Source organism: Meriones unguiculatus, chromosome 17 (genome assembly GCF_030254825.1).
Source record: "Meriones unguiculatus strain TT.TT164.6M chromosome 17, Bangor_MerUng_6.1, whole genome shotgun sequence".
Classification (NCBI taxonomy): domain Eukaryota; kingdom Metazoa; phylum Chordata; class Mammalia; order Rodentia; family Muridae; genus Meriones; species Meriones unguiculatus.
In genome coordinates, this window is record NC_083364.1 from 93,603,633 (window position 1) to 93,630,233 (window position 26,601).

At 40.1% G+C, this 26,601-nt stretch overlaps 2 protein-coding genes across 6 annotated transcripts in view; one reads left to right on the forward strand and one right to left on the reverse strand.

Annotated features, from left to right (window-relative positions):
- Son (SON DNA and RNA binding protein) overlaps positions 1-16,209 on the forward strand; it is a 32,641-nt gene extending 16,432 nt beyond the window's left edge. Inside the window, exons 6-12 of one of the 4 annotated variants that reach the window (XM_021628653.2) lie at positions 259-447; positions 6,819-6,929; positions 8,029-8,145; positions 12,172-12,319; positions 14,367-14,438; positions 14,546-14,661; positions 15,100-16,209. In XM_021628653.2, the coding sequence (XP_021484328.2) occupies positions 259-447; positions 6,819-6,929; positions 8,029-8,145; positions 12,172-12,319; positions 14,367-14,438; positions 14,546-14,661; positions 15,100-15,159 (813 nt within the window). In that variant the 3' untranslated portion in view covers positions 15,160-16,209. Of the gene's footprint in view, positions 1-258; positions 448-544; positions 1,345-6,818; positions 6,930-8,028; positions 8,146-11,462; positions 11,543-12,171; positions 12,320-14,366; positions 14,439-14,545; positions 14,662-15,099 lie in introns of those variants that run through there. The other 3 variants (XM_021628639.2, XM_021628665.2, XM_021628669.2) reach the window with 3 other exon arrangements.
- Donson (DNA replication fork stabilization factor DONSON) lies at positions 2,242-26,108 on the reverse strand. 2 transcript variants are annotated; one of them, XM_060370738.1, is made up of 11 exons: positions 25,621-26,108; positions 24,989-25,066; positions 23,423-23,623; positions 21,478-21,656; positions 21,027-21,205; positions 19,975-20,053; positions 19,760-19,864; positions 19,164-19,362; positions 17,746-17,961; positions 16,893-17,038; positions 2,242-3,088 (listed from the first exon to the last, which is right to left on the reverse strand). In XM_060370738.1, exons 1-10 carry the CDS (start codon positions 25,927-25,929, stop codon positions 16,901-16,903), a joined length of 1,683 nt encoding a protein of 560 aa, XP_060226721.1. In that variant the 5' UTR covers positions 25,930-26,108; the 3' UTR covers positions 2,242-3,088; positions 16,893-16,900. The 2 variants fall into 2 exon arrangements, with proteins under 2 accessions (XP_060226721.1, XP_021484365.1); XM_021628690.2 differs by lacking the exon at positions 2,242-3,088 and having other exon boundaries at positions 16,582-17,038.
- Positions 26,109-26,601: the final 493 nt, after the last annotated feature.

Here is a 26,601-nt window from a genome sequence, read left to right on the forward strand (position 1 = left end):
CGTCTTGTGGGACTGTTTAAAACCCATGTGGAATTTCGTATATTGAGTTTAAGCTCAATCCTGTGATGAATAGTGACAACATTTCCTCTAAAAGTAGGGCTGGGAATGTTACTCTGTGGCAGTGTGTATGCCTAGGATGTGTGAGGCTCTAAGTTCAATTCCTGGCACTGCAAAAAATAAAAGTGAACCTTCCCTTTTATTAAATTCTTTAGAAACCATATCTGTTAAAATGGATTTTAATTAAATACTATGTTTTAGATTGCTGCAGCAAAGCCAACGCCACCAAAAAGCCAAGTAACATTAACAAAGGAATTTCCTGTGTCATCTGGATCTCAACATCGGAAAAAAGAAGCCGACAGTGTTTATGGAGAGTGGGTTCCTGTAGAGAAGAATGGTGAAGAGAACAAAGATGATGACAATGTGTTCAGCAGCAGCTTGCCCTCAGAGGTAAGTAGTAGGAATATTACATGTTTGTTTTTATATCTGAATCTTCCATTTTATTGTTATTTTATATCTGATTTGGATTCTGTTTCACTCTTCTTAGGGCCGGGTTAAACGGCAGGGCCGGGTTAAACGACAGATGAAACAACCCGCAGCTTCTCATTTGACAGTAACTCGATGCAATTCACTTTGTGGAACGAAGCCACAAAGTGAAAAGCATCGAATTGCAGAGAAAAGTGTTATCACATCCCTACCCAACATTGGGCCCTCCATGCACTTGTGGGAAGGTAGCCCAAGGTACAACTATTTAGCTTCCCGTTTTGCCTCAAGGCTCTATAGCTCTAGATTTTGGTGGTAGCAAGTTTACTGGGTGGAGGGATTGAGGGGAGAGAAGGCAGATCCTCAGGTTCAACACAAGAACTGGATTGAAAAGTCATCGTAGGCTGATGTGAACATCTTGGGTACATAGCCCATTGCCTTTAAGTAATGGTTTCTTACTGTTTTTCTGGGTTTTCAGATAGCCTTTGATTGCAGTAATTTCCCTTCCTTGTGCTACCTTAGCCCTTTTGAATTCTTGTGTTTAACCTAGTGTTCAGCCTTGGTTCTCCATTCCCTTCTCCTTCCCCTCTTTGCTACTATTAAAAGTTGGAGGAGTGGAATTTATATATTGAACTTCCTCAAGGCAATAGTTGTATCTTGTCAAAATGACGCAGTAACAATGCCAAATGTCAAAACAACCCCATTAAAATGCCGCCTGATTAAGTAATGTGCTGCTAAATACAGTGCACATGAGAACAGCAAAACTGTATATATATGTAAATATATATATATCTGTATCTTTGTATGTATCTCTGTATCTGTATCTTTGCTGTGTCTTTTAATAAACAGTTTACTTTTATTTAACTTGTTGTGCAAAATCACGCTTGGGGATCTGGGGAGGGCGGAGACTTGACTAGGGGAGGCGGGAGTTAGAGACTAGCTGTCGTCACCTTGCCCTTGGTTTCCAAAGCCTTGACATGGGCCCAAGGATCGGACTTAGATACCAGCTGCCTTATAGAGTCCTTTTTCTTGCAGTTCTGAGGTTTGTAGGTCTGAGAGAACTCTACTCTTCACTTGAGGTTCCCTACATTGGCCATAAACATTTTCCAATAAACACTTCAATTCTACAAAGAAATCTTGTTTATAAAAATCAAAGTAAACAGAACTCAAATCAGAAACCTTTTCATGCAGTATTTTTCCCCATAGGTAATCACAGGCGACATTTTCACTGTGTTTTTTTGACCTGCGGCATTTTGAATGGGAACAGTTCTATATAGTAATGCTGAGCATAACTGGCCAGTGAAGCTAACTTAAAGTTAAAGGTGATGGTCTGTATTCACACGGAGTTCCATAACTGAAACGTATTACACCCATCACCAGTGAGGAGAAGGATAGCTAGTTTGGGCAGTCCGTTAGTTTGAACAAGTTTAGTGTTCATTTACTAATCCCCAAATCAGTCTTTTGTCACACCTCAGGAGGGAAGCTGACTGACACTTGCAGCTAACTCAGTCTTCTTGTAGGAGTCGGGTATAAACAGGTGAGAGTTGTACAGATTTAGATATACTGATATATAGGCTTTTAGCTATTTATTACAGATTAAGCATTTAAACATTTGGAAAGAACATAGCTAGGTGAGAATCTCCTATGTAGCAAAGACTTACAAATATTGTAGAACTGTAACACTTTCCTGAGAAAATGATTATAACTGATGAGTCATGGGAAAAGTGCTTAATGCTTGTTGATTATATTTTTTGACCAAGAACAACTTTATTATTTAGAATCTATTACTGCCATTTTCAGTCTCACCACTAAGGGCCTTGTCTCCCATCAAAAGTGAGGCTCTTATTATGGGTTGGCGTTGAGAGTGCGGCAACACTGAGACAAAAGGAAAGCTCTACCAGTGCTGGAATAAATGAAGCATAATAACTCTTCTGGGGAGATACGTGCAATGTGAGAACGCCAAGCTACTTATGGAGGCTTCGAGTCAGAGTATAGAAACTAATTTCAGTTACAATGAAAAGAATGCCAGACTTCTAGGAAAAAGGGATGTGATTCTTTTGCTTTCAAATCAGTATTTCTGTAGCACTGTTAAAGGTGCCTAAGAAAAGCTGAGATAGATAATACTCAGCTTGTTACTTAGTTACCATTTAATAAGTGTCCCATATTTGTAGAATTGTTATCCTTTTAACAGGGAAGTACTTAGATTGATATATTCTGGGAACACTGACCTTTCTGATTTCAGTAGAGCTTCAAATAAAAAAAATTTGGCGGGGGGAAGGGTGGGTGACAAATTTTTTCTGAATGGCAAGGTAATATTTTTTAAATCAGTTGTTTTTGTTTTAATAAGTATAATTAAAGTTTATGGTTCTTTGGTCTTGACCATAAAACATTTCAGCAAGGGTGCAAAGTGCTAAATTATCCTTGCAATTCCTGATCCCACGGTTGTCTTGCCCATGAGTGTGCTGACATGAGTGGGTAGACACGGACGAAACTGCACAAATCCATCAGCTCATCAGCTCCTTGTGCCATAGCATCATCTTCCTTCCCAGACACCAGCCAGCAGCATCCTCAGAAGTGACTACAGAACATTCACCATGTTTGTGTGAATCTGATTTGCAAACAGAAAAGTTGGAAAATTAATATTAAAAAGTTGCCAGGGACAGTTCTTTAATATGATTAGCAAAGGCTAATTGGTTAGAAGATTAGAGCAGTATGTACAAGTGGAGTAATAGGACTGTGGTCATAACCACTAATTTGGAATTCATGTATACTTAGTATCAATTATAATTGTTTTAAGGCCAGCTCTAGTTATTGCTTAGATGTTAACATCATTTCTGTCTCAAGCAGTGTGTTAGGTTTGTATTACTTGGTCGTATCTACATCTTCAGTAGTTAAAATTCTTTTGAAATAGGAAACTTAGTTTATGAAGTTTATCAATGCTAACTTGCTGGACAAGGATAAAAACTGTAACAGATTGAATGAAGTACAGGTTCTTGAAATATATATTGGCAGACTGTAAGGTGTGGCCTCGTTACTTTTCCCCCCCAAACTTTTATAGGCTGTTAACTGATTTCTCAGAACTACTTACAATGAAAAAAATTATTAATTTATTTAGATTAACTCAATTATGCTATAGAATGTTGTATAATAAAAATATAATAGTTCATTAAAGTCACTTAAGGATGTTCTATGTCGATGTGCCTTTCCTTTTTGAAGTTGACAGTATGTTATGTATGAACTGGGTGCAGTTTAATAATTTTTGTTAAGTATTGTAAATGCTTTATAGGCCAGATATTTTTAGCTGTTTTGTTGTAGATTTTCTTTTAGGCCTTTTGAGATACCTGCAGTCACGTGACCTGTGAAAAAATGATCCAATTTAGCCCATACTTTACCTTTTTTCTATCAATCACTTATATTCTGTGAGGTCTTTTTCATTTGTTTGTTTATAGAAATCACTGGCCTTATTAACAAAAGGGGAGAGTAAAGTGAATGGAGGAGGAATTGAAGTGCAAAATATGTAAAAGAGAACTTAGTTTATGTGTGTGTGATTACCAAACACAAAGTGTGATAACCTGATAATGTCTACAGTCTTTAGAGGAGCTGTAATCTGCCTTTAGATAAGGATTAAAGGAATAGGATTGTTTTTTATTAATGTGAGAATTGTAATTTAGGATACCATCTGTAGATTTTTTTTTCCTTATAGGGGAGGAGAATTCACATAGTAGCTTTACAGATGTACATTTTATACTGGTAGGCAAGATGAACTGCTCATTTATCAGTGGAAACATAAAGCATGTAACAAGTGTGTTATAGACTTAAAAAAAACAACCCTTTTCTTGGTTTGTAGAAAACCTTGGAACATTTTAGGCTGGTGAAGATTTTCATCAGCTTCTAACTTCCCCAAATTCTTAAGTGCCAGCTATGTGGGTTTTTCGTTTTGTTTTGTTTCCTAAGACAGTGTCTCTCTACATAGCTCTGGCTGGCCTGAACTCTGTTATGTAGGCCAGGCTGCCCTCAAACCCAAATTCATGTGTCTCTGCCTCCTAAGTGCTGCAATGAAAGGCGGGTGCCACTATGCCTAGCTAGCTGTTGGATTTTATATGTTTAATTAGGCAATATAATATTTGGTCAGATTCTTGAATATTCTTGCTTTTTGGACTATGGTTAGTCCTTTCTGTATTAGCATATATTATGAGTTACCTTGAAAAGCTGGATAAAGTTCTTGTTACCCCATCTTTTGTGGTGCTGGAGATGTAACCCATAGGCCTGCACATGCTGGGCAAGCTCTCTGCTGTCCAGATATACCCTAACCTAAGATAACCTAGACTCTCTCCATCTTGAATATATTTTCACATCAGAAATAGGAAATTAAGTAAATTTTTGATGTGAACTTGGTACTTTATTTGCTAAGCCTGTTGAATAAATGCAGTTGTGTTAGGAAATAGTTTAATTTAAATACCAGGTTATTATATTAAACGTGCCTTTTACAATGAAATATAAATTTGATATAAAATAGCACCATGACTTACGGAAGTTTTTATTTGGGGGCTACAAGGGGTATTTGGGTATTTATTTCTCAATAAAATTTACAAGAAAAATATAGTAGGTAAATACGCCTGTAAAGGATGAATTCTTAGTTACATTTTTGTTGAAGATTTAGTTTTGGAGCTAAGTGCATTTTTATGGCTTATAGTTGGAAATTGAAGGGTTCTGACTGGAGTGCATAGACAGTTTTTCCCTTGATTTTTCAGATTTCAGTCTTCCCTGTGCTTTAACACCCTGTCAATTAGGTTTACAAATTGCTCTGAAAGCAGAGCAAGTCTAAGAAGGGCCTGAGATGGTATGTGTCTCATTTGCTGGTTTGGTGGGGCTACACAAACTGCTTGGGTAATTCCACTTGAGAGTTTAGGTGGCATCTATGGTAGGCCTAGAAACTTAAATTTTGTCCTGAAAGACCCAGGGATCACATGGAGCAGTTTGGAGTTGAGGAATTAAATCAACTCATAGTAAAAGCAAAAGGTGAATACTGTGTGTTGGTGTAGCTTTTGTAGGTTGTCCTAATTGTTGTAGGCCTTAAAAGAATATTAAGCATGGGCAACTTACTGTTAGCTAAGCAGGTAAGAACTTTTATTGAAAGTAAATAAACAGTCTAATAAGCACAGATTACGATTTTTTTCTTTAGTATGTTACGTCAGAAAAGTAGGCTTTGTAAAAAATGATTTAGTCAAAGGAGTCTTAAATAATTTCAGTCAGGATAACTTAGAAGACCGTGTAAGAGAATTTGAAGTTGGGACAAGGACACTAGTCTTTATTCTTCATCCTAAATCTTTCTGAGGTATATAGATTTTTTTTAAGAATTACATAGTATATAGCGAGATTACCTTAAAAAAGCTATTTCACTGACTTATTTGTAATATCCATGCAGTACTTACTACTGATTCTTTGTAGTGAAAATATTAAATCATTGTGTTAGATAATATTTTATTAAAGAAATTAGTTGATAGAGCTCAATTTGTGTTCGTTATAAACAAAACCCAAATAATGGACAAGTTTTTTATTCTGTGGTTAAGCCCTTAACCTAACACCTGAGAATTATTTAAGGGTGTCTTAAAAAAGTTAAACTTATATCTGCTTTACACAAAGAAGTTTTTCATTTTATAAAGAAATCTGTGAGGCTTATACATATACCTCCTGTCTTAGACCACGTTTTAAAAGATTACAGAATTTTGTAGGATGACTTAAACACTTTTAAAAATTAATGTTCTAGGTTATGGTACTAAGTGTTTCTAACTTCAAAACAATGTATTCTTTCAAGACCCTGTTTTCTTAGGACCAAAGCATACCCATGCCCAACTAACTGTGCTCCTGTAAAATGTGCTGATGAGTACGGAGCCATGTTGATTCTAGTGGTGCTCTGCTTGCTTATCCATGGATTTTTCTTACTACTTCTGGAAGTTACTAATAATTATGTAGAGTAAGATGAACTGGTAAAGGTTTAAAAACTACCATTTTACCTAATGTGGCTTGTTAGTACAGATTAAAAATTATGAGTTCATAAAGAAACTCAATAGTTAATAGTTTGATACTGTAGAGAATACACTAATCAGTAGGAATTTAGACTGAGTTCTGCCTCTGAATATTTGGTAACTAACTTACCTTCATTGTCTTCTATTTTCCAGGAGTGCCCTCTTTGCCTTTTGAATCTTCTCATTTTCCAAGAATCTTAATATACAGACTATTATTTATTTATTTTTACCTGTAGCATCTAAAGATAAAGAAGCACCTGAGAGAATCAGGGACTGGTAATTTGGGATAATTATCTATGTTTTTTTTCTTAGCCTGTGGACATTTCAACAGCAATGAGTGAACGGGCACTTGCTCAGAAGAGACTCAGTGAGAATGCATTTGACCTTGAAGCCATGAGCATGTTAAATCGAGCTCAAGAACGGGTATGTGACTTTTTTTAATGTTTAAATGAGAATTTCACTAACTGGATGGCTGAATCATTACAACACTAGTTGTGAGGAACCATCATTCTGGGGTGTGTATTAGTGTGGAGTGCACACTATATACCAAGTCTGCATACACTATTTTATACTTTATACATTTTAAACTTCGTTCTGGCTTAGTAACTGACTTTTTTTAAAGTAAAAATAACACTAAGCAAATGTTTGTAATTTATTACATACTGTGGCAGGAACTATTTCTTGAGGAAAAAACAGAAAATACATCCTGTCTTCATAGAGTTATAGTCTGATGTGCATATATAGTGCTCAGAACAGCTCCATGAGATAGAACTATTATTTTCCATGTTTCAGCTAAGCAAACTGAGCTGAACAGTGGTCCGATGATACATACAATTGGTAAGCAGAATTGGCATCCAAACCTAAACAATAAGGAATCCAGACTGTGTTTTTAACAGGAAGGAAATGGCTTTTCATCTCTATGCTAAGTCCATGTAGAAACAGTTGAAGTAGGAAGTAACATTACTGGCAATACCAGACATGCATTACATATAGTATGAAAGACCTGATTTATTGCACAGTATGTGTTGACGAGTGATGTAGTGTTTTCTGTCGATCATTTTCTATATTATGCCTTAGATAGATGCAGATCACTATCCCACAGGAAACTGTTTTCTGCTGATCATTTTCTATATTATGCCATGGATAGATACAGATTACTATCTCATGGGGATTAGTTAAGAGATCTAGAATGTGTCATTTATTTGAATGTGTATGTATGATAGGTCAGATGGCAAAGGCCAGAGATCTTTGGCCATAAGAACTAAATTTTTGTTGTGTATTTCAAAGAATGAGTGTTACAGTGATAATTTTTAGTTGGAGATGCACCTCATACCTTCTGTTGCATTAGTGGATTTCACTGAGTGCTGTACAACTTATTTGGAAGACTTAGAAAAAAATTTGAACTTATTTGGCCATTTTTGGAAGCAATTCCATTCTTCCTCAGTGAATTAAGCTGTTACCAGTGTGGCACTTTCATCAGATCAGTAATTTTACTTAATGAAGATGGCTTCTTTTTCTTCAGATTGATGCCTGGGCTCAGTTGAACTCTATCCCTGGGCAGTTCACAGGAAGTACAGGAGTACAAGTCCTGACACAGGAACAGCTGGCTAATACTGGTGCCCAAGCCTGGATTAAAAAGGTACACAAACTGTCAAAAAATACAAAACTAAGCTTGTTTTGATGATCATACATTAAAAATGCAGAGGCAAGTGACTAACCTACGTTCCTGAGTAAATCTGCTGTGTATATGCTCCAGGATGGACACTGAAGACGGGCCGGAGTCCTGACACAATGCCAAATGTATAAATATGGCTCAAGAGCCACTCGTTTGTATCTGGAGGTTGTTCTTTTTCATATTTTTTTTTGCTGTTGGTTTTGGTGGGGGTGGTTTTACTTAACTGTTTTGGATGTTAACTGTAACAGGTGCTGTTAAGAATATTCCGCAGTTCCTGTTGGACTACTAACCTAATCATTTCAGCAGTGGTTCTCAAAATTTTTCATCATGGGATACTTTATTTCAGGTTTAGTTTTGGTGGATCACTACCCCTAAGAGCCCTTTGCTACCCTAATATTCCATTCCTCTGTCCTTGTCCTCTCATTAGTGCCTGCACCCGCTTATAAATGCCTTTGCTCCCACATTCCTCCTGTAACATCCAGCCCCAGGTCCCTATATGGTGGTCAGCTATTAGATTCAGCAAGTGGTTGGGAGGCCCTGATTAGTGCTGCATGTGGTAAACTTGCCATGGGACCAAAAGGCGGGGGGAGGAGGGCTGGAATGTGGGGTGGGCAGATGTGAAGTGGGTAACAGGGTGGGATGGGCTGGAGATAACTATCTGTGGACCACCATTTAGGTCCTGGTGGCCTCTGGTGATCCACAGGCTCAATTTGAGAACCACTGACTTCATGAAAAACAGGATATGTAAGACCTAAAATCAAGGGAGAGGACGGACATCCCATGCTACGAAGATGTAGGTGCATCTGGTCCCAGACTCCTGCAGTGACATTTGTCAGCTCCACCTACGGCTACCTCATTGTTGGGGGAGTCTTAGGTGGCTATAAAGGGGCTTTCTGAAGAATAAAGGTCTGGTGAAGGGCTGTGGTTTGGTTGGATGGGTGATGGGAAATTTGTTTCAGGAGTTATTGGCAGCAGCATAGCAGTGCTGAAACTTGGGAGGCTACGTGGTCTCTTGGATTGGAAAGGTTTCTTTGTCGTGCTGTACTCCTGACTCCTTGTGTGATCGTGGGCAAGTAATTCCTTGGAATTTTTGTCTCCCAAGTGTCAAGTGGCTGGAGACAGGCCTCAGAGAGTGGTAATCAGTGAAGTGATGGATCTTTACTATCTGGAGAATTGGAACGAGTGCCAGTTATGGACAAGCTGAAGTTCTCAAAAATAAAATTTTGGTTGCTTTGGGCATTTAATGCCTTAACAGTTTCATAGCAGAAGCACTACCCATGATTCTCTTATTAACAGATTAATTAATATAAGGCATCATACATCCTCATTGTCCTTGCTTGTTTTTCCCTTAAGAAATAGTTGCACGGATAGTATGTAAGGGATTGGTTTTAGAAAAGGGGGATAACCTAGAATATTTTTAATAAGTGGATTTATTTTTCATACTAATATTTCGTATAAATTATGAAAGTGGTATTTGATAAATAGCTTTCATTTTAGTGGGAAGCATTAATTATATGTTTACTTTTTGTGTGTGACATTAGATTTAGAACTGGGGTCCTTGATTTCGGTAGTGAGCGGGTCTTCTACCGCAGAGCCACACATTCATCTGGTCTTGAAGCTGTGTATTTAGGAGTGCAGGAATTTAGACATGAAGTAGTTTTGAGTATTTATGCACATAATAGTGGATGTACATTGTTAGGTAGAAGCTTCTGGAAGGGCTTTTCACTGTAAAAGGTTATTACATGTTTTGTATAAAGAGCAGATAAATGTAAGTGCATTCCAAGGTGAGTGTTCATAACTAGCTCCCTGTACACTTTCTCCCATGTACTGTTCTGCTGTTTCTTAGCTTGTGAGTAGTTAATGTTTGCTAGAGCCTTTAAAATGATTAGCTTTACATTTTATGTAGCATATAATCTGGGAAGCAAATCATTTGATAAATTATGTGATCATCAGATCAAGCTTTACATTATAGAAAACAATAGGAAAACAATTTGTGTGTGAAGAACTACTAAAAAATATCTGCTTATTGAAAACTGGAGAAGCATTATTTTATTAAAACAGGCCATTACATTTAGAAGTCATTGGGCAACCAAAAATTCCATCAGTGTCTAGCATAAGTATTGTTTACACCCATTAATTGTGTTTAGGAAATGTTGAAAGGGTCGTTTGGCTTTTCTTGGACCAGCACTGTCATTGTGTATTAAAAACCATAGGAAATGCCACCCAACACCCTCTGTGTTCTTTACTTTGTTTTTAGAACACTTTTAGATTAAGAGGAATATTTATCAAAAAACATTAAAAAGGTAATTGGTTTTAAAGGACCTTTATTTTCTCAAATGACTTGGGACTTGATTTTATAAAAATTGTTGGTTATTGTAGGCTCATTAGATTCAGACAGGTTTTTACAGTGGGGAAAGAGATGGATGCAAAGATAATGACAGAAGCAGAACTGGAAAACTTGGCTAATTGGGAATTTATATTGCACTCTGTCTGTACAGTTGCCCTTTTTTTTAGGAGTGTTTCCTGGAAAAGAGGGGGAGATGAACCTGGAAGTAAGTAAAGTCCTTCTAGGTGTGTAGCATCAAGGCAGTTGATACCCAAGCATCAGCTAACTCTTCTCTTTATACATCCACAATGCATGGCCTGCACCAAATAAGGAACTGAACCAGGGGTGTGTTTACCCTCCGAAGTTACCTCCTTCCATCACAGCACCTTGTTGAACTTAATGTCTAGTCATATGTCATTGGCGTGTGTTCTCCCTAACATTTAATTATAAAGCTGGGGAACAAAGCTTATATATTTTACTTCAGTATAAAAGTAGAAATTTTAGGTTAAGTATTAACTTAGTGGTAGAAGGAAAAATAATGCATATCTGCTTGCTGAGCTACGAAAACATTTGACTCTCTATTGATTTGTAATGACTTGATAAATATTTGGCAGAGAGTATTAACCTAAAATGTTGTAATAATTGGATATAAAACATGGTTCAGTGATGCTTCAATTAAAAAAAGACAAAACAAAACAAAAACCCCACATAGGTCAGCAGCAGAATCCATTACTGGTAGGCTGAGCCATTGACGCCTTTGTAAAGAGGCGCTGGACGTTTAACTGGAAGATCACCGACTGCTGACCGTGCTAATGCACACACTTGTGCAGCTCAGGACATTAAGTGGTTTGCTGCTTTGATGGAAATTATGGTTCAGTGGGTTGGATACAAGAGAGATGATTGTTCACAGAATAACCTGTGAACTTTCACCCCTCTGTATGGAAACTTGTTTCAGGGCCAAATCCTTGTAGCTGTCTTCTTGCCCCGGTCAGTGCCAGCCGTACTATTCACAACACTGCTGCTACCGAGGCCTAGGTATGTAAACATTTAAGGAGTTTCTTAAAAGTCTTTTAACATCAAGCCAGGTTTTAGAAGAATTCAAATTTGGTATACTTACAGGGCATTTTATGTGCTTATCTTCAACTTATTTACATGTAAATTTATTTTGTTTCTTCGGGATTTCCTAAGTAAAAATTTTGATACTTGCCTTATAGTATATTGGGGAAGAAAACTGGCTGTCAACTGTATGCTTCTTCAGTGTCCAAACTATTTTAAAATAATTTCTAGGCTTTATTCATAAACTAGGTATACCTGAGCTAATACATTGACTGTTTTAACACTGCCTTCTTTTTATTTTGCAAGCTAAGAAGAGATACCAGTGAACCTAAATAGTGGACGAAAACAGGAGTGCTCTTTTTGTTGTTTTTTTTGTTTTTGGAGGGGGGGCACCGAGGGCCTACTGTTAAAATTGCCATTTGACTTTCAAAGTGTTGGTAATTATAATTAGAACATATGTTACAGACTGTATTAAGTATAGAAGAATTTAAATTGAATGCTATTTCAGACCTAGAAGTAAGATTTTTTTCTCTTAAGTTAACATTAACTCTGTATTTTAGTTCTAAATGTAAAATGGGGCATTTTACCTTTTTTTTTCCTTTGGTTAGGATCAGTTCTTAAGAGCAGCCCCAGTAACTGGAGGAATGGGAGCTGTTTTGATGAGAAAAATGGGCTGGAGAGAAGGAGAAGGATTAGGAAAGAACAAAGAAGGAAATAAGGAGCCCATCCTTGTTGACTTTAAGACAGACCGGAAAGGTAAGTTCTTTCTGAAATTCGTACTTTTAAGTTGTATACTTGTATTTTGAGTTTCATCACTTGTTTTTTTTTTTTAAACCTTATTTTGGTCCTAGTGACCGTGAACTAGATACACAAATAATGAACAGTTCTCTGCTGGAGAAATGTTTGACAGTTTCACAAAGCAGCTTATTTCTGTAGATGGAGAACATGTTAGTTTGAGCTTTTTTTAAAGGGCAACTTGTATGAAGTTAGCTGAGGTTATGAAACTGTGAGTTTTGAATATTTACATTTTAAGAAACTAAAATGTGCTTTTTGCTCTTAATGGAAATGACGTTTGCTTTTTTTTTTTGTTATTGTTGCTACATTTATTTATTGCCATGCATGACATGGCAAGCACCTTTACCCATTGAACCATCTTCCTGATCCATTGGTTGTCTATTTTATTTTTAAAAATGGTTTATGTATATTGGGTGTTTTGTCTGCATGCATGTCTTTGTATATCCCAGTGCCCATAAAACCGGAAGAGGGCATTGGATCCCCTATAGATATGAGCTGCCATATAGGTGGAATCTAATCAGGGTCATCTGGAAGAACAGCCAGTGCTCCTGTTGAGCCATCTCTCCAGTTTCTTTGGTTGGTTGTCTTTTGAGACAAGGTCTTGAGTATAGCCTTGGCTGGCCTTGAACTTTGCAGTGATCTTCCTGCCTTGTCTCAAGCCTGTACTTGTCTTTGTTTCTAAGCTGTGGTTTTGGTTTTTGTTTTTAGTTTTTTCACATCTTAGACATTTTGGTCTTCAATCCTTAAGACATTTTTGCTTGTCTTTTAAAGCTTGGTATTTGTGTTATGGGCTAGACCGTAGACTAGCTGGGGCAGCCATAGTAGTTCTTCACTACCTTTCATTTGGGGACCTTGGAGCTGTTACTGCAGTTAGCTATTTTAGAGGACATATACAGTAACAGCTGGCTAACATTCAAAGTAGTATCACAGCAGGCTGGTAGCTCAGGTTGGCCTCGAACCCCTAATCCTGCTATAGCTTTCTGAAATTCTTGGTTGACAGTCATGTGCCATTAGTGTACTTCAGGCCTAATTTGATTTTTAAAAACTTGATTTATTTTGAGGTTCAATAATAAATTGGAGTTAAGTCTTAAGGGTCTGATAAGGAGAGTAGCTATGAATCTAATCAGGGTGGTATGCGTCTAGGGCACATCCCTGTTGAAATTACTCAATGTAATAATATAGGTGTGATTCTCAGACAGTGGCTGTTTCCTAGAACAGGTCTGAGGGAGATGTTTATACTAGCATGCTCCTAATAATGGAGTGGCTGAGATTTTGCTGTTGAAAGACTCATGGAAAGTGAAAGAGCACCCTCAAGGGATCGTGATGTCATTATTCCTGTGTAGTGAGGGAGGGACTGTGACAGCTTAGGCATTTGTTAAGAAAGCAGGTTCTGGCTGTGATAGAGGGTCTCGTCTTTGGGACACTTTTCTTTTTCACTGTGTGTGCCTTTGTTTTCGGGACCATACTCTTCAGAACCTATTTAAAAGATGAATCTGTAAAGTTACTTGTAGTTATTAGCCACCATTTCTTAAACTTGTAAAAACAAAGATTCTAAGATGCTGACAGTTAAAATACACTGTGTACCCACATCTTTGTGCACTCACATGGAGGTCAGAGATCATCCACCTTGATTTTTGAAACAGTGTCCATTGGCCTGGAGCCCACCAAATACAGAGTGTCCCAGTGAGCCCCAGTGCTGGGACTGCAAATGTGTGCCAGCACAGCCAGCTCTTCACAGTGGGTCTGAATCCTTGTGCAAGTGCATTGTGACTGAATGATTTCTATGTTTTCATAGCTGTGTAATTACAAAGTTTAAAAGATAGATAGATACACACACACATACACTGAAGTGGCAAGATAAAATCAGTTTTGATATAAACGGCTGAGTATTTTATTTGAGGGTATAGATTTTTAGGTTTCAGTATAGTGGGAGGTATATTTTCTTCATCTATTAATAGTTTTAAGTAAAATTAATTTTGTAAATTTGGCTTTTTTTTTTTTTTGAAAGGTCTTGTTGCAGTAGGAGAGAGAGCACAGAAGAGGTCTGGGAACTTCTCTGCTGCAATGAAAGACTTGTCAGGTGAGAACAAGACCCTGTTAAATTCTTGCCTTGCCTATACCTTGAATTCATAATTCCTTGTAAGTTTGTGGAAATCTTTTATAACTAGTTGTTTATTCTCCTTACAGGCAAACATCCTGTGTCTGCCTTGATGGAAATCTGTAATAAGAGAAGGTGGCAACCACCTGAATTTCTTCTGGTCCATGATAGTGGCCCCGATCATCGCAAACATTTTCTCTTTAGGGTAAATATGAATTTACATATAAATTATATTAATGTTAGAGGGTTAAGGGATGAGCGTGCTAGAACCACAGTGCTGATATTCTGTGGGTGGGTTATAGATATATGCATATGTGGGTAAAGTGGGTTTTTTTTTTTTTTAACTTATAAAAGGGCAGAAAATTAAGGGGGGATGGGTATGGGCAAAATCTGGGTAACATTTGGTATTTTCTAGTGGAATATTGGGGTAATTAGTACTTTTATTAGAACTTTAAAATTATGGAGAGCTGCATTTATTTTGCAGTTCCCTTTTTTTAAATGATTTGCTGCTTCTGGGCTGAGATTAATTTATGTAATATGGGGTTAATAGTTTATAAATTAATTTTAGAATTTAGTGAAAAAGTACAAAGCTAATAGATATTAAAGTTTGATGCTGTTCTTATTGTATGTTTTTCTTGAATAGGTATTGAGAAATGGAAGCCCTTACCAGCCCAATTGTATGTTTTTCTTGAATAGGTATTGATAAATGGAAGCGCTTACCAGCCCAGCTTTGCCAGCCCTAATAAGAAGCATGCTAAAGCCACAGCAGCTACTGTGGTTCTTCAAGCAATGGGCCTTGTACCAAAGGACCTCATGGCTAATGCCACTTGCTTCAGGAGTGCCTCACGTAGATAGATTGAGGTTTTATATTAATCATTTCAGATAATTTTACTCTGCATCACAATGTATTTCCTCCTTAATGTTGTAAATATTTCACAATTTAAGACATTGTGTAAAAAGCAATCTGTACAAACATCTCCAGGCTTTGGTTTTTGTACCATGGAAATTGTATTTAACCATACAGGGTTTTGGTATGTTTATATCGTTTACCTTAGTGATGTATTTGTTTGAGTGGCTAACATCAAAGCAATTGTTTGAGGGCATCAGTAATATTCAGTGTGGAATGTTAAATAACGCTTTTATACTGTATTTTGTACTATGATGTAACTCCCCTTCCTCATGGCTAGGCTGCTGTAACACTTGCCTGTAATCAGTGAAGGGCTGTGCACCTTGTACTATTTAAAAATGGGTTCTGCTGGACAGATACTGGGCCAGTGTTATTACGGTAATGAAGCAAGCAAGATCTGTTCCACAGGGCTAATGCCACCATCTCCCCTTTAAATTTTTGTAGAGGTTATGAAAAGAAAGTGATATGTTGTGTCTAAGTCCTGCATTCCCATTAAAGCCACTTGGGTCATAAGAAGGGAGTCAAAATGGAAGTCCAACTAGAATTTAACTTCAGAGGCCAAGTACATATTTAGTATGGCTTGAGTTGTGATATAGTTTTACTTTGATGTGCATTTTGAATTTCAGCTACACCTAGATAGACGTAAATAATAAAAATGCTGTAACCAACTTATCTAATAAAAATTGGCAACCAGCCACTATTTTGTTGACTGAGAAAGTTTAAGTTTATGTTAATTTTTTAGGGTCTGATAGAATATTCATGTGTATTACAGTGGTATTCATATGCTATGTCTCTAAACTTTATTTTCAAAAGCTTAAGGCCCAAATACAAACTTCTCTGGAATAAGTGTGGTGTCTTATTCTCTGGCTTTGTGGAACACACATAACTAAGTACTATCATTTCTTACCCAATACTTGTGATTTCTATGCACGTTTATTTAAAGATACTGAATTTTGTACACACATGCAAACACAGATTACCTACAAGCATTCTGAATACTAACTTGCTACAACTGAGCATCCAACACCTGAAGTACAAAATCCCCTGTCATCTGACTGAATGTCCTGAGAACAGAGGAACTAGAAATCAGTAAAATGCTAAGATGCAATATCATCAGCAGTCAGCTTTGCAGTAGCGTACATTTCCCTACGTCTCCAAAGAACCTACTAATCTAAGGCACGTTAGATGCTTTTGTTCAGACCATCAGTCTCAATGGAATAACGAAACACTGACTTTTAATTCAGTTTTCTACTCAAGTTACAATTAAGTAGAGAATTCTTAATTCAAATTATCTGAGGTTTAAGGAAACAGCTTGGCTCTTCATATCTGAAAATGTATAGAAATAATAAAAGCAAAATGTTGGTTTAAAACCTAATGCTATTGCATATAATAAAATATAAAAAAAATGTTTAGGGACATTTCAGTGTTTTAAAATATATTCTTCCAAATGCACTTTTAAAGCCAGAGGCCTAAGAATCTTGAATTTCCTTGCTAGGAAGCTTTTCCTCAGAGATTCCTTTTAGGCTTACTTTGGTGTTCAGGATCTCCAATTAAAAATGTAGTCACTCATTTCCACATTCCGTAAAGATGACTTCCCCAGCAATGGCATTTGACTGAGCTGCTCCAGGGTTTTAGGGTGTAGCCCACAGTTAGCAAGATCCTTATGAACAACTTTCTGCAGAAACACAAGTCCACATCCACATTAGTTCTTCAACACTAAGTTTTTATAATCACCATAAAGACTGACAAATAAGTGGCTCATTCACTTAATCATGGCTAGAAGTTCATCCTAATAATTTCTGTAGTTTGAAAATCCTAATTTTTTCTTTAACCAGTTTATTAAACTTGATAGGAGTCAGGTAAATTAAAGGACTGTTAACTTCCCTTAAACAGTCTAAAGATCACTAGAATTCACAGTGAATCAGTGCGTAAGCACTTGCAAGAGTGATGACCAGAACCTACTGAATGCGGGGCAGACATGGTGTGCGCCTACAACTCCGGCCTAAGAGCTCACAGCAAACGAGCCCAGTAAGACTAGCCATGTTAGCACATCAAGCCCCAGGCTTCCACGTGTACAAGCACACAGAACTGCAAATAACACATACTCACATGAAAAAAGGAAAAGCTTAACTATAGTAAATTGTGTTTCCATAAGTGGTAAATCAGGAATTATTAAATACCAGCTGTGAGGTCAGTACATGTTAGGTTTGGGAAATTTTTAATATCGCCTGAGTTCACAAAATTGATGATGTACCAGTAGATATTCTTCCTTAATTCATAGCTTCTTCCTTAATTCATACCAATTCTAACTTGGTACAAATTCGGCCTATTTTAAGTGACATTTACCCCAGCAAGAGGACACAAATAACTTAGTGTACTCACTCTGTCAAGCTCATTATCCAGGGGCAGGCAGACATTGAATACAGCAGTTGGCTCGTGTGCATACAGTCTAGCAGAGAATGACCCACGCTGGGAAGATCTGAGTAGCATGGTCACAGAATGCAGAGCATGAGGCATGATGGGACCTGAGATCTCCAAACTAAACTGATCTCTGTATCCAGAAGAAAGGGCTTGTGCCTTTACATTAATGCTTCGGGCCTTCAGAAAATTTAAAGAAATAACATTTTTATTTGGGATTTCTTCAGGTAGGAAACAAGTAGTTCCTGAGATTACAACATACTACATGACATATTTCTTCAATTTCTTAGCCTTTGAGATCTATAACTATTTTTGGGAATGTGCTTGCATTGATACATAAAGGGGGTTTTTCCTAACAGAAGAAGTGATCACCAAGACGTCTTGTCACCAGTTACAGTTATCCAGTATAGAAAAAGTCCACACAGTGCACTAAGCACAGTAGCTCATGCCTGTAATTCTGGCACTTAGGTAGTGGTGTCCGCAACAGGGTCACAGGTGATCCTGCACTCCTGATCACCCTGCCACCACACCTAGTTCTCAAATAGAAAAACAAAACTACTGGGAATGTAGCTTAGCATACAATGTTTGCCTACTATGGCCCAGACCCCTGGTTCACTCTTGGTGCTCAACAACAAAGCTCAAAGTATGTTAGAACAATACAAAAATTCATGTGTGTGTATATTTGTATGTATACCATACACACACACACACACACACACACTTTCTGGAGACAGGGTCTCACTATGTAGCCCTAGCTGTTTGTGAGCTCACTTCTACTTTCCTTTGGCTCCCATGTGTTGGGATTACAGGTGTAGCTACCCTGCTTGGCTTGCTGTTTCCCAAATGTGTGTGCATCAAGTTGCATCTGCTACCTAGGGAGTAAGAAGGCATCAGACCCCTTGGAGCTAGAGTTACCAATGGCTGTGAGCCACCATGTTGGTGCTGGGAACTGAACTTGGGTCTTCTGAAAGAGCGCCAATTGCTCTTAAACATTAATCCATCTCCCCGGTCCCTAGGATAATTTTTGTTTTTAATTGAGAATTTGAGTTAAGCATGGTGGCACAAGCCTTTAATCCCAGCACTCAGGAGGCAGAGGCAGGTGGGTATTTGTGAACTGGAGATCAGAGTGGTCTACATAGTCAGTTCCAGGATAGCCAGGGTTATACAGAGACCCTGTGCTTTAAAATGAATGAATGAATGAATGAATGAATAAAATTAAGCCAGGGTTATACGGAGACCCTGTGCTTTAAAATAAATAAACAAACAAACAGATAGATAGATAAGTAAATAAATAAATAAGATTAAGCCCAAGAACAAAAGTCAAGGTCATGTTTAAAGAAATGAAGCACACTAAGATCTTGATGAAGGAAACCCTTGCTTACCTTAAGCATTTGCATTGAGGCACCTCGGAAGGCCACTGGGGACAAGAGAGTTGGTGGGACACCAGCCTGTCCACCTGAGGTAGCAACTAAACTCTTGCAGTTGATCAAAAAATTGAGCAGTTTGAAGGTGTTGAGTCCTTTTACCAGTAAAACAGACTCAGGTCGGTGATCCATTTGTACTTCATGTTTTTCTTTACGTCTGAAGATGACGATCAAGGAAAGAACAGAAGAAAACCCACCCCAGTGCAAACAGCTACCTTGATTCTAGATACCTGGGATTCCCTGTTCTAGAAATAAAAAAAAAAAAAACAACAAAAAAAACCTTCATACATGACCAACAAAAAGCAGTGTTAAAATCACCAGCTCAATGGAAGTTTTTTGTTTGTTTGTTTGTAGGCTTGTTTTAATTAATTGCTTGGTTTTATTCACTTGGCCACGATGACTTGGGGTACTGGTCTTTCTCCTCCCATTTTTGGGTTTAACACCACCATGCTGGGATTTGAACCTGGGTCCTCTGAAAGAGTAGTCAGGGCTCAAAACTGCTGAACCACCCCTCCAGCCCCAATGGAAGTTCTCAGTAACAACAGAAAGGATACAGCTTGATTGAGATCATGTCTGGCTTTTTAATTTGATCTTGAACTCCTATCTCTTCCAGCCAAGAAAAACTTTCTTCTTCATCTTCATCACTGACTGCTTGCTCCCTAGAAAACTGCTACAGTTAGACACGTTTTTTACAAACTTATTTCACCGAGTTTGAAATAGTGAATTCATAAAAATTAATGAACATGCAAAAGATTCTGTAATCACATACTCCTCATATTCCAGGCTTGGTTCTGGAACTTTCTTCTTATGGCCAATATCTTCCAGTAAAGGCAGAGAAAATTCAATACCTGCATCAGAAAACATAATTTAATTTTCTTCAGCTAACCAGGAATGTCCTACATATGGGCACACAGACCAGGTTTTCTATTTAAAGGGACTTACTTCTATCCTTCCCCCATTTCCTGATTCACTGACTCATGAGCTACTCCATTTAAGAAATTATGAAAAGGGGGAGGTGAGATGGTCTGTAGTATCGAAAAATGGAACATTGGTGAGAGGGCTTAGTGGGCAGTCGGTCACATCATAAGGCCTGAGTTCACTTCTTAGAACTCACATGATGCAAGGAAAGAAATGACTCTTTGAAGCTGTCCTCTAACCTCCACGTGTGCCATGGCATGTGTGCTCACAGAAACAGACATGCACACAAAATAAATGCATAAATGTAACAAAAATGTTTAAGAAGCACAGTATATTCAATAAAGCTTGTGGATTATGGAGCTACTCTGTGCTTTTTACTTCAGAGACTAGAGAAGGGACTCAAGAGACAGCTTTACCAGGAATAAGAAAAAAAACTGAAAAAATGAACTATATCTCATAAAATAATATTGATAACCAATTAGAAAGGGTTTTGAGACAAGGTTTCTTTTTGTTGTACTGGCTGTTCTGGACTCCTGGACCCACTCTGTAGACCAGGCTGGCCTCAAATTCACAGATCCACCTGCCTCTGCCTCCCCAAGTGCTAGGATTAAAGGTGTGCACCACCACCACCTGGCTCAAAGTATGCTTCCAATATTTAATATTTGCTGTGTCTGGGTGTTTATGTCTGTGGAACCACTCGTGTGCCTGGTGCTTGGCCAGAGAGGGCATTCGATACTCTCAAACTGGAGTGAACGGATGGTTTTTAGCCACCATGTAGGTGCTAGGACTCACACCCAGGTACTCTGTACAATCCACATGCTTAAATATTAAGCCATTTCTCTAGCCCCCTAAGTCTAACATTTAAGGTAAGAGGAATCTTCAACATTAAACCTCAACTATTACCTTCATTTTTCATAGCTTCTCTTAAACCTCTAGTTGTAGGAGATACGAGCGCTGTGATCACATCACTTCCCGCTAATCCTGCTGCCCGGAATAGGACAGTAAACTGATAGGTACAAACGTAGAAATAGGGGCAAAGCTTTGTCTTCAACAGATTATACACAGAAGTAAAACTCACAGCCCTATGAAGCAAAAGAACTTTTTTCAGGTGTTAAAATATTTTAAACTTCATTCTGTACAATTTAGCCTGACAAGCAGATAAAAAAACCCAACATAAAATTTTCAAATACTGAATTGAGTTTTGCAGTTGTGTAATCTTGCCTTTGAAAACTGCTGATGGCCCGTCAGTACCTTGTGGATGTAACCATCTAGCTTTGGCCCTTCCCATATCACCCAAACCCTAGAGTCCTGCTCCCGCATGCTCCCCTCTAGAATGCCATGTGTGTCACCTTACCAGTCACTCATTAAAGCACGCTGCAGGGCTTCATCGTTTGACCACGGACTCGTCTTTCCAGCCATTTTCCTGTCAGCTCCGATGCGAGGGAACAGTGGCAGCCATGAGAAGGCAGGGTGAAGCCAGTAGACCAGAGTCTGCTGGAAGCCACAGCGTAGCTCAGTGCAAAGTTTAGGGTCCTAGATTGCAGTGGAAGGGGGGGGGTTGATGTTCTTATTTTTTTATTCATCACAACGATAAAATTTCATTACAGACACTGAATATATCATACACAATCTAATAAATTTTCTAAGATTTTAGTTCTTAGGTAGGTGTGGTGGCATAACCTTTAACTAACCCCAGCACTTGGGGGGAAGGCTGATTTCTGTGAGGCCAGCATGGTATATAAAGGTTATATAAAGAGACCCTTCTCAAACACCCTTCACACTCCCTGCCAAAAAAGATTTTCAATTTTTAACTGTATGTATGGCTGTACATTACAGGTGCCAGTACAAGTCCTGGAGCTGGAGTTCTGAGCAGGTCAACCTGGTTTCTCTGGGGCACCAATGTGCTCACTTAATCGCTGAGCCAGCTTTCTAGCCCAGTCTACAGATGTTTAATGCTTTTCATTGGGGAGCCTTAGCAACTGTGGCAGGCTGAAATTCGGTCCACCTTTGCTTTCCGGATGGCAGACACTGTGCTGAGCACGCATCAGAAAGTACACATTCAAGTGGACGGGACATTCTGTCTCCGCCTTTCCTGAGCACGGCTAGCTTCCAGATGACAGAAGGAATGTGCATGCAGGACGGACGCAGTCTTCCCGGAGGAAAGAGCATCTTTCCCCCTAGGAAAATAGCCTCAGAAGTAGTAAACCCTGGTAAGCAAAAATTACAAACTGTCTCGATTTAGTTCTTGAGAGGTATCTCTCATCCTTTCATTCTATAGGCAAACCCTTATAGCCTAGTTTGCGTTCATGAGCTGCTTCATACTAACTAAATACTCTGCGACCATTCCAGAACTCATTCATTCTTCAACTGGTTAAGAACCAGAGTATGACAGGGTACAATGGCATATACCTGTAATTCCAGCACTAGAGAGGCAGAGGCAGGCAGATCTTTTTGGACCAGCCTGGTCTACAAAGTGAGTTCCAAGACAGCCAGAGCTACACAGGGAGGCCTGGTCTTGAAAACAGACAAACCTAACAAACAAAAACACCACTACCACCAACAAAACACCCCCCCCCAACAACAACAACAAAAAAACCCAGAGAATGTTCTTCGTATGAAACATCAGTAAAAATTCATCACCTATTGCAGGTCGGCAACTTTTTATGTTCTCTCAAAAACCTTACAAAAGGTTATTTTAGAGAAGACAGTGCCTGTCTGCACTACTGATTTACCTCCAGGCCCTACATGTAAGGAGCAGGTCTTAACCTGATACGCGTGAAGTGAAAGTACCCTTGGGGAGAACTGCCATCAACCTTTAGAGTCTACACCTGTCAAAAGAACAGCATGACAGAAAGCAGTGAGCGTATGTTAAGGAGAGATCCTTCACACTTAACATGAAACACTGGCATAGCCTGACAGGGCCTGGAACGAGGCTTAGTGGTTATAGGAACCTATGTTTGGAAACTGGCACCCATACAACAAGCTGAGATTCTCCTGTGCCTGCCTGTAACCCCAGCACTGAGGACGGCAGAGGCAGGAGGATCACTGGGGCTTACTGGCTACTAGGCTAGCTACAAAAAAAAAAAAAAAAAAAAAAAAAAAAGCAACAAAACCAAAAACAGAACTCTTGGCACAAAGAAACCCCCCTTCAAGGGAACAACGTAGAGAGTGAGAGAGCTCACAGGACTATCTCCTTAGGCTACTGTCCTTATTATCTGCGTGTTCAGCCACGCCATGGACGAACATGCACACTCATACAGCCCTCCCTTCCCTCTCAGGCTCCTTCATTTCACACTCACCGGTATACTCTGGGGTAAGGTAACCCCTGTTGCCCTGCAATGCTGGACGAGTCCGTGGGCTTCCTCCTGGGCTTTCAAATGATCTGCCCAGGAAAAGGGTTGAGAAGAGGTGAAAAGGAGTCGGGTTTTAATACTCCAGTCCACAGGTAACTCAGCACCATCTGAAGACCAAGTGTCCGATTCAGAGAATATGTGTTGACTCTTTAGAAAACGAAGAAGACAAAATTAGAATTTTAAGAAAGTTCTTTTAATACAAAGTTCTTAATTATTCTACTCTTGATCAATAAAATGTCAAAATTTGTGAGTGGTCTAACATTAAAAATATATTATACCTGCAAAGTCTGAAAGGAGGTAAAAGCAAGCTATTAAGAGAGGTATCAGACCAGGGAGGTGATTCCCTGGGTAACAGCCCTTGCCACCAAGCCTGAGTGTCCCAGCTGGGATGGGGGTGGGCACTTACCCTTGAGAGGACACAATAAACAAACCAACTAAATAAGTTTGGTGGGGGTGGTAGAGGGTCATAGTTCACTTTTTAGTTTTTACACTTCTGTCTAGTACTACGGAAAACAAAGTAGAAACGTTTTATTATTTTCCCCCATGAGATAGGGTTTCTCTGTCTCCCCTGGAACTCACTCTGTAGGTCTGCCTGCCTCTGCCTGTCTACCCAGCTATGTTCCCAGCATTTAAAGTGTCTTGTAAGACCCTGAACTATTTCAATTAGGGCTAAGCTCCTTCTTTATTTAGATTAAGAAACCTTGGTAGAACTCTTAAAGGGCTTAGACAATATTTTCTTCAAGAAGGAAAGAAGAGAAAGAAAATTGTAGTCAACCTGCTGTTCGAGTGCATATTCTCCACACTATAAAGAGGATTCCCTTAGGGAACACGATAAAATCTCCTTTCAGGGGACCTGCCTCAAAGCTAGAATGGATCCTGTGAACGCTCTCAGCCGATTCCCATTAGGAAAAACTGCATCTACTGATAAGGGGGGCGTAGTGGCCTACTGCTTGCTCAGCATGCAGGGTCGACAGTTTGATCCCCAGCATAAGCCAGTCCTTGACCACCGGAGTCCACTGCTATCATCACAACACGTGCATAGAAATGATCACTCTCAAGTTCCTGTTTTCTTTTTGCAGACAAGGTGTCATGTGTCCCAGGCTGGCCTCAACTCTCTGTGTATCTGAGGATGTCAAACTTTAACACTCCTTCCTTCACTCTCCTAAGTCCCATGTTATGATTCTGGGGAGCCAACATAGAGGCCTCTGAACACTGTGCAAGCATTTTACAAACTGAGGTACAGTCCCAGATCTCCAACTTGTTCTTGAAGCTATTTATTTTTTCTAAAAAAAAAAAAAAAAATGCTTTCGAGAAGTTTGTTTATTAAACCATACATTATAGCCATATTAAAAAGTATTACATGGGCTAGGCCATCCAGATGGCTCAGAAGGTGCAGGCTCTTGATGCAGAGCCTGACTGACCACCCGCGTTCAACCCTGCTACCCACCGGGAAGGACTGACCTCCACATGCACGACTGCGGCACACACAATAGAGGTAATTTTTAAAAGTACCTGGGATAGTTCAGTGACAGTTCTTTCATGAGACGCCTCCTCCCACAGCAAGTTATTTTCTCCATTGGAATCTACAAGCTGAGGTTAAAAAGAGTTGTCCTTTAAAACTTAAGCCAGAGGGAACTTGTTTAAAATATGTAAGGGCTCACCTGGCACACCATTTTCTCAGGAGAGCGAGTGGGAACTCAAATCCATACAGTACCAACATGTTTCACTTCCGTTTTGTGCCTGAACTTATCAAAATGGGAGGGAAGGCCAGACTGATGCATTTAGTAACTGATACATAAATGTTAGACCAACAGATCCAAAAGGCTTTATGGGTAAGGCCAGTATTTGTAAATTCTGACCCGATATATCCTCAACAGCCCTTCATGTCCACGGTAAGTAATTTCGAGTGCCGGAGAAAAAGGAGGTCCTGAAGGACGGTGGGAAGGCAGCCTTTGGCTGCCCATCCGAGCTGCCTTGCAGGATGAGTTGTTCTGAGGACTGTTCCAGCTGCCTTCCCGCGTATCTCTTGGTCCATCTTCACAGGGCTTCGAGGGCGGCCATCTCCGGCTCAGGACATCAGGCTGCGACAGCTCTTCGCGCCCATGCCCGCCCCTGACGCCCCACCGCCCGACACGGAGACTCACCGGGCCCAGCGCTCCCTGCGGACCGCGGGGCGGCTCCTCGCGGGCCTCGCCGGCGACCCGCAGCCGGTTGTCCAGGCGGGCGAAAGGGTTCCTGCGGGCGACGGTCGCGGCGGCGCCGCCGCCTCTGCCGCCCGCGGTCGGGAAGGGGCGCAGGGGCAGCCCGGCCGCCAGCGCGGCGCGGCGGGGCGCGGGCTCCGGCAGTGCGGAGGGCACGGCGGCGCCGTGGTCCCGAGACCTCTTACGGCGGAGCCGCACAACCTCCGGCGGCCTCTTGAAACTAGGCGAGTAGCCCGGCACCGAGACAGCCATTGCGCAGCGCGGAGACAGCTCCGCAGCCCGGCCGGGGCTTCCCGCGCGCTCCGGCCCCGCCCCGGCCCCGCGCTGCTCGCCGACTGGAGGCCCCCGAGGCCCCGCCCCTCTGCGGGCCCGCCCCTCCAGAGCATGCGCGCCAGGCCGCCCCCCCCAACAGATTTCTCGGTAGCCGCTTCCGGCTGGCGCGCGCAGCCCGGGGCGCTCCGTCTGCAGTTCTGCCGCGAGGCCTGGCGTCGTCGAAACATGTCACCAGCGCGCATCACCCCAGCGGGTACGGAAACAGATTAACACTACTTTAAGTGGGCATCGGGGATAGCGGCAGTCCCGGTACGAAGACTGAATGCAAAGCAAATAGCACACCTGAGTTGTGATGGGCAGCTGTTTCTCTCCGAGAGAAGCGGCAATGTCACTCTGAGAAAGACGGAGCCTTGCTGCACCCCACTGCTCAACAGAGTACCCAGAAGAGGAAAAGTCCGCAAGCCTCAAGCTAGCCTCAGATCAGCTCTTCCATCCTTAATGCCCGGCCACCCCAGCCCTCTATGCAAACGCTATGCCACTACTACAGGACCAGGTGCTATGATTCTGTATGATCTTGGAGAAAGTCAGAGGGAATGAATATTTAAAAGCCAATGGATTCGATACTTTGAAGTCGGAAAAATACACTCAAAT

Excerpts from the sequence above, each read along its gene's own strand:
- Donson (XM_060370738.1), bottom strand. The coding sequence starts at position 25,929 with ATGGCTGTCTCGGTGCCGGGCTACTCGCCTAGTTTCAAGAGGCCGCCG. Across the intron at positions 25,067-25,620 it reads CGCAGGGAGCGCTGGGCCCG|CTTGTAGATTCCAATGGAGA; the intron begins GTGAGTCTCCGT and ends TTTTAACCTCAG. Across the intron at positions 17,962-19,163 it reads CCTCAATGCAAATGCTTAAG|GCCCGAAGCATTAATGTAAA; the intron begins GTAAGCAAGGGT and ends AATTTTCTGAAG.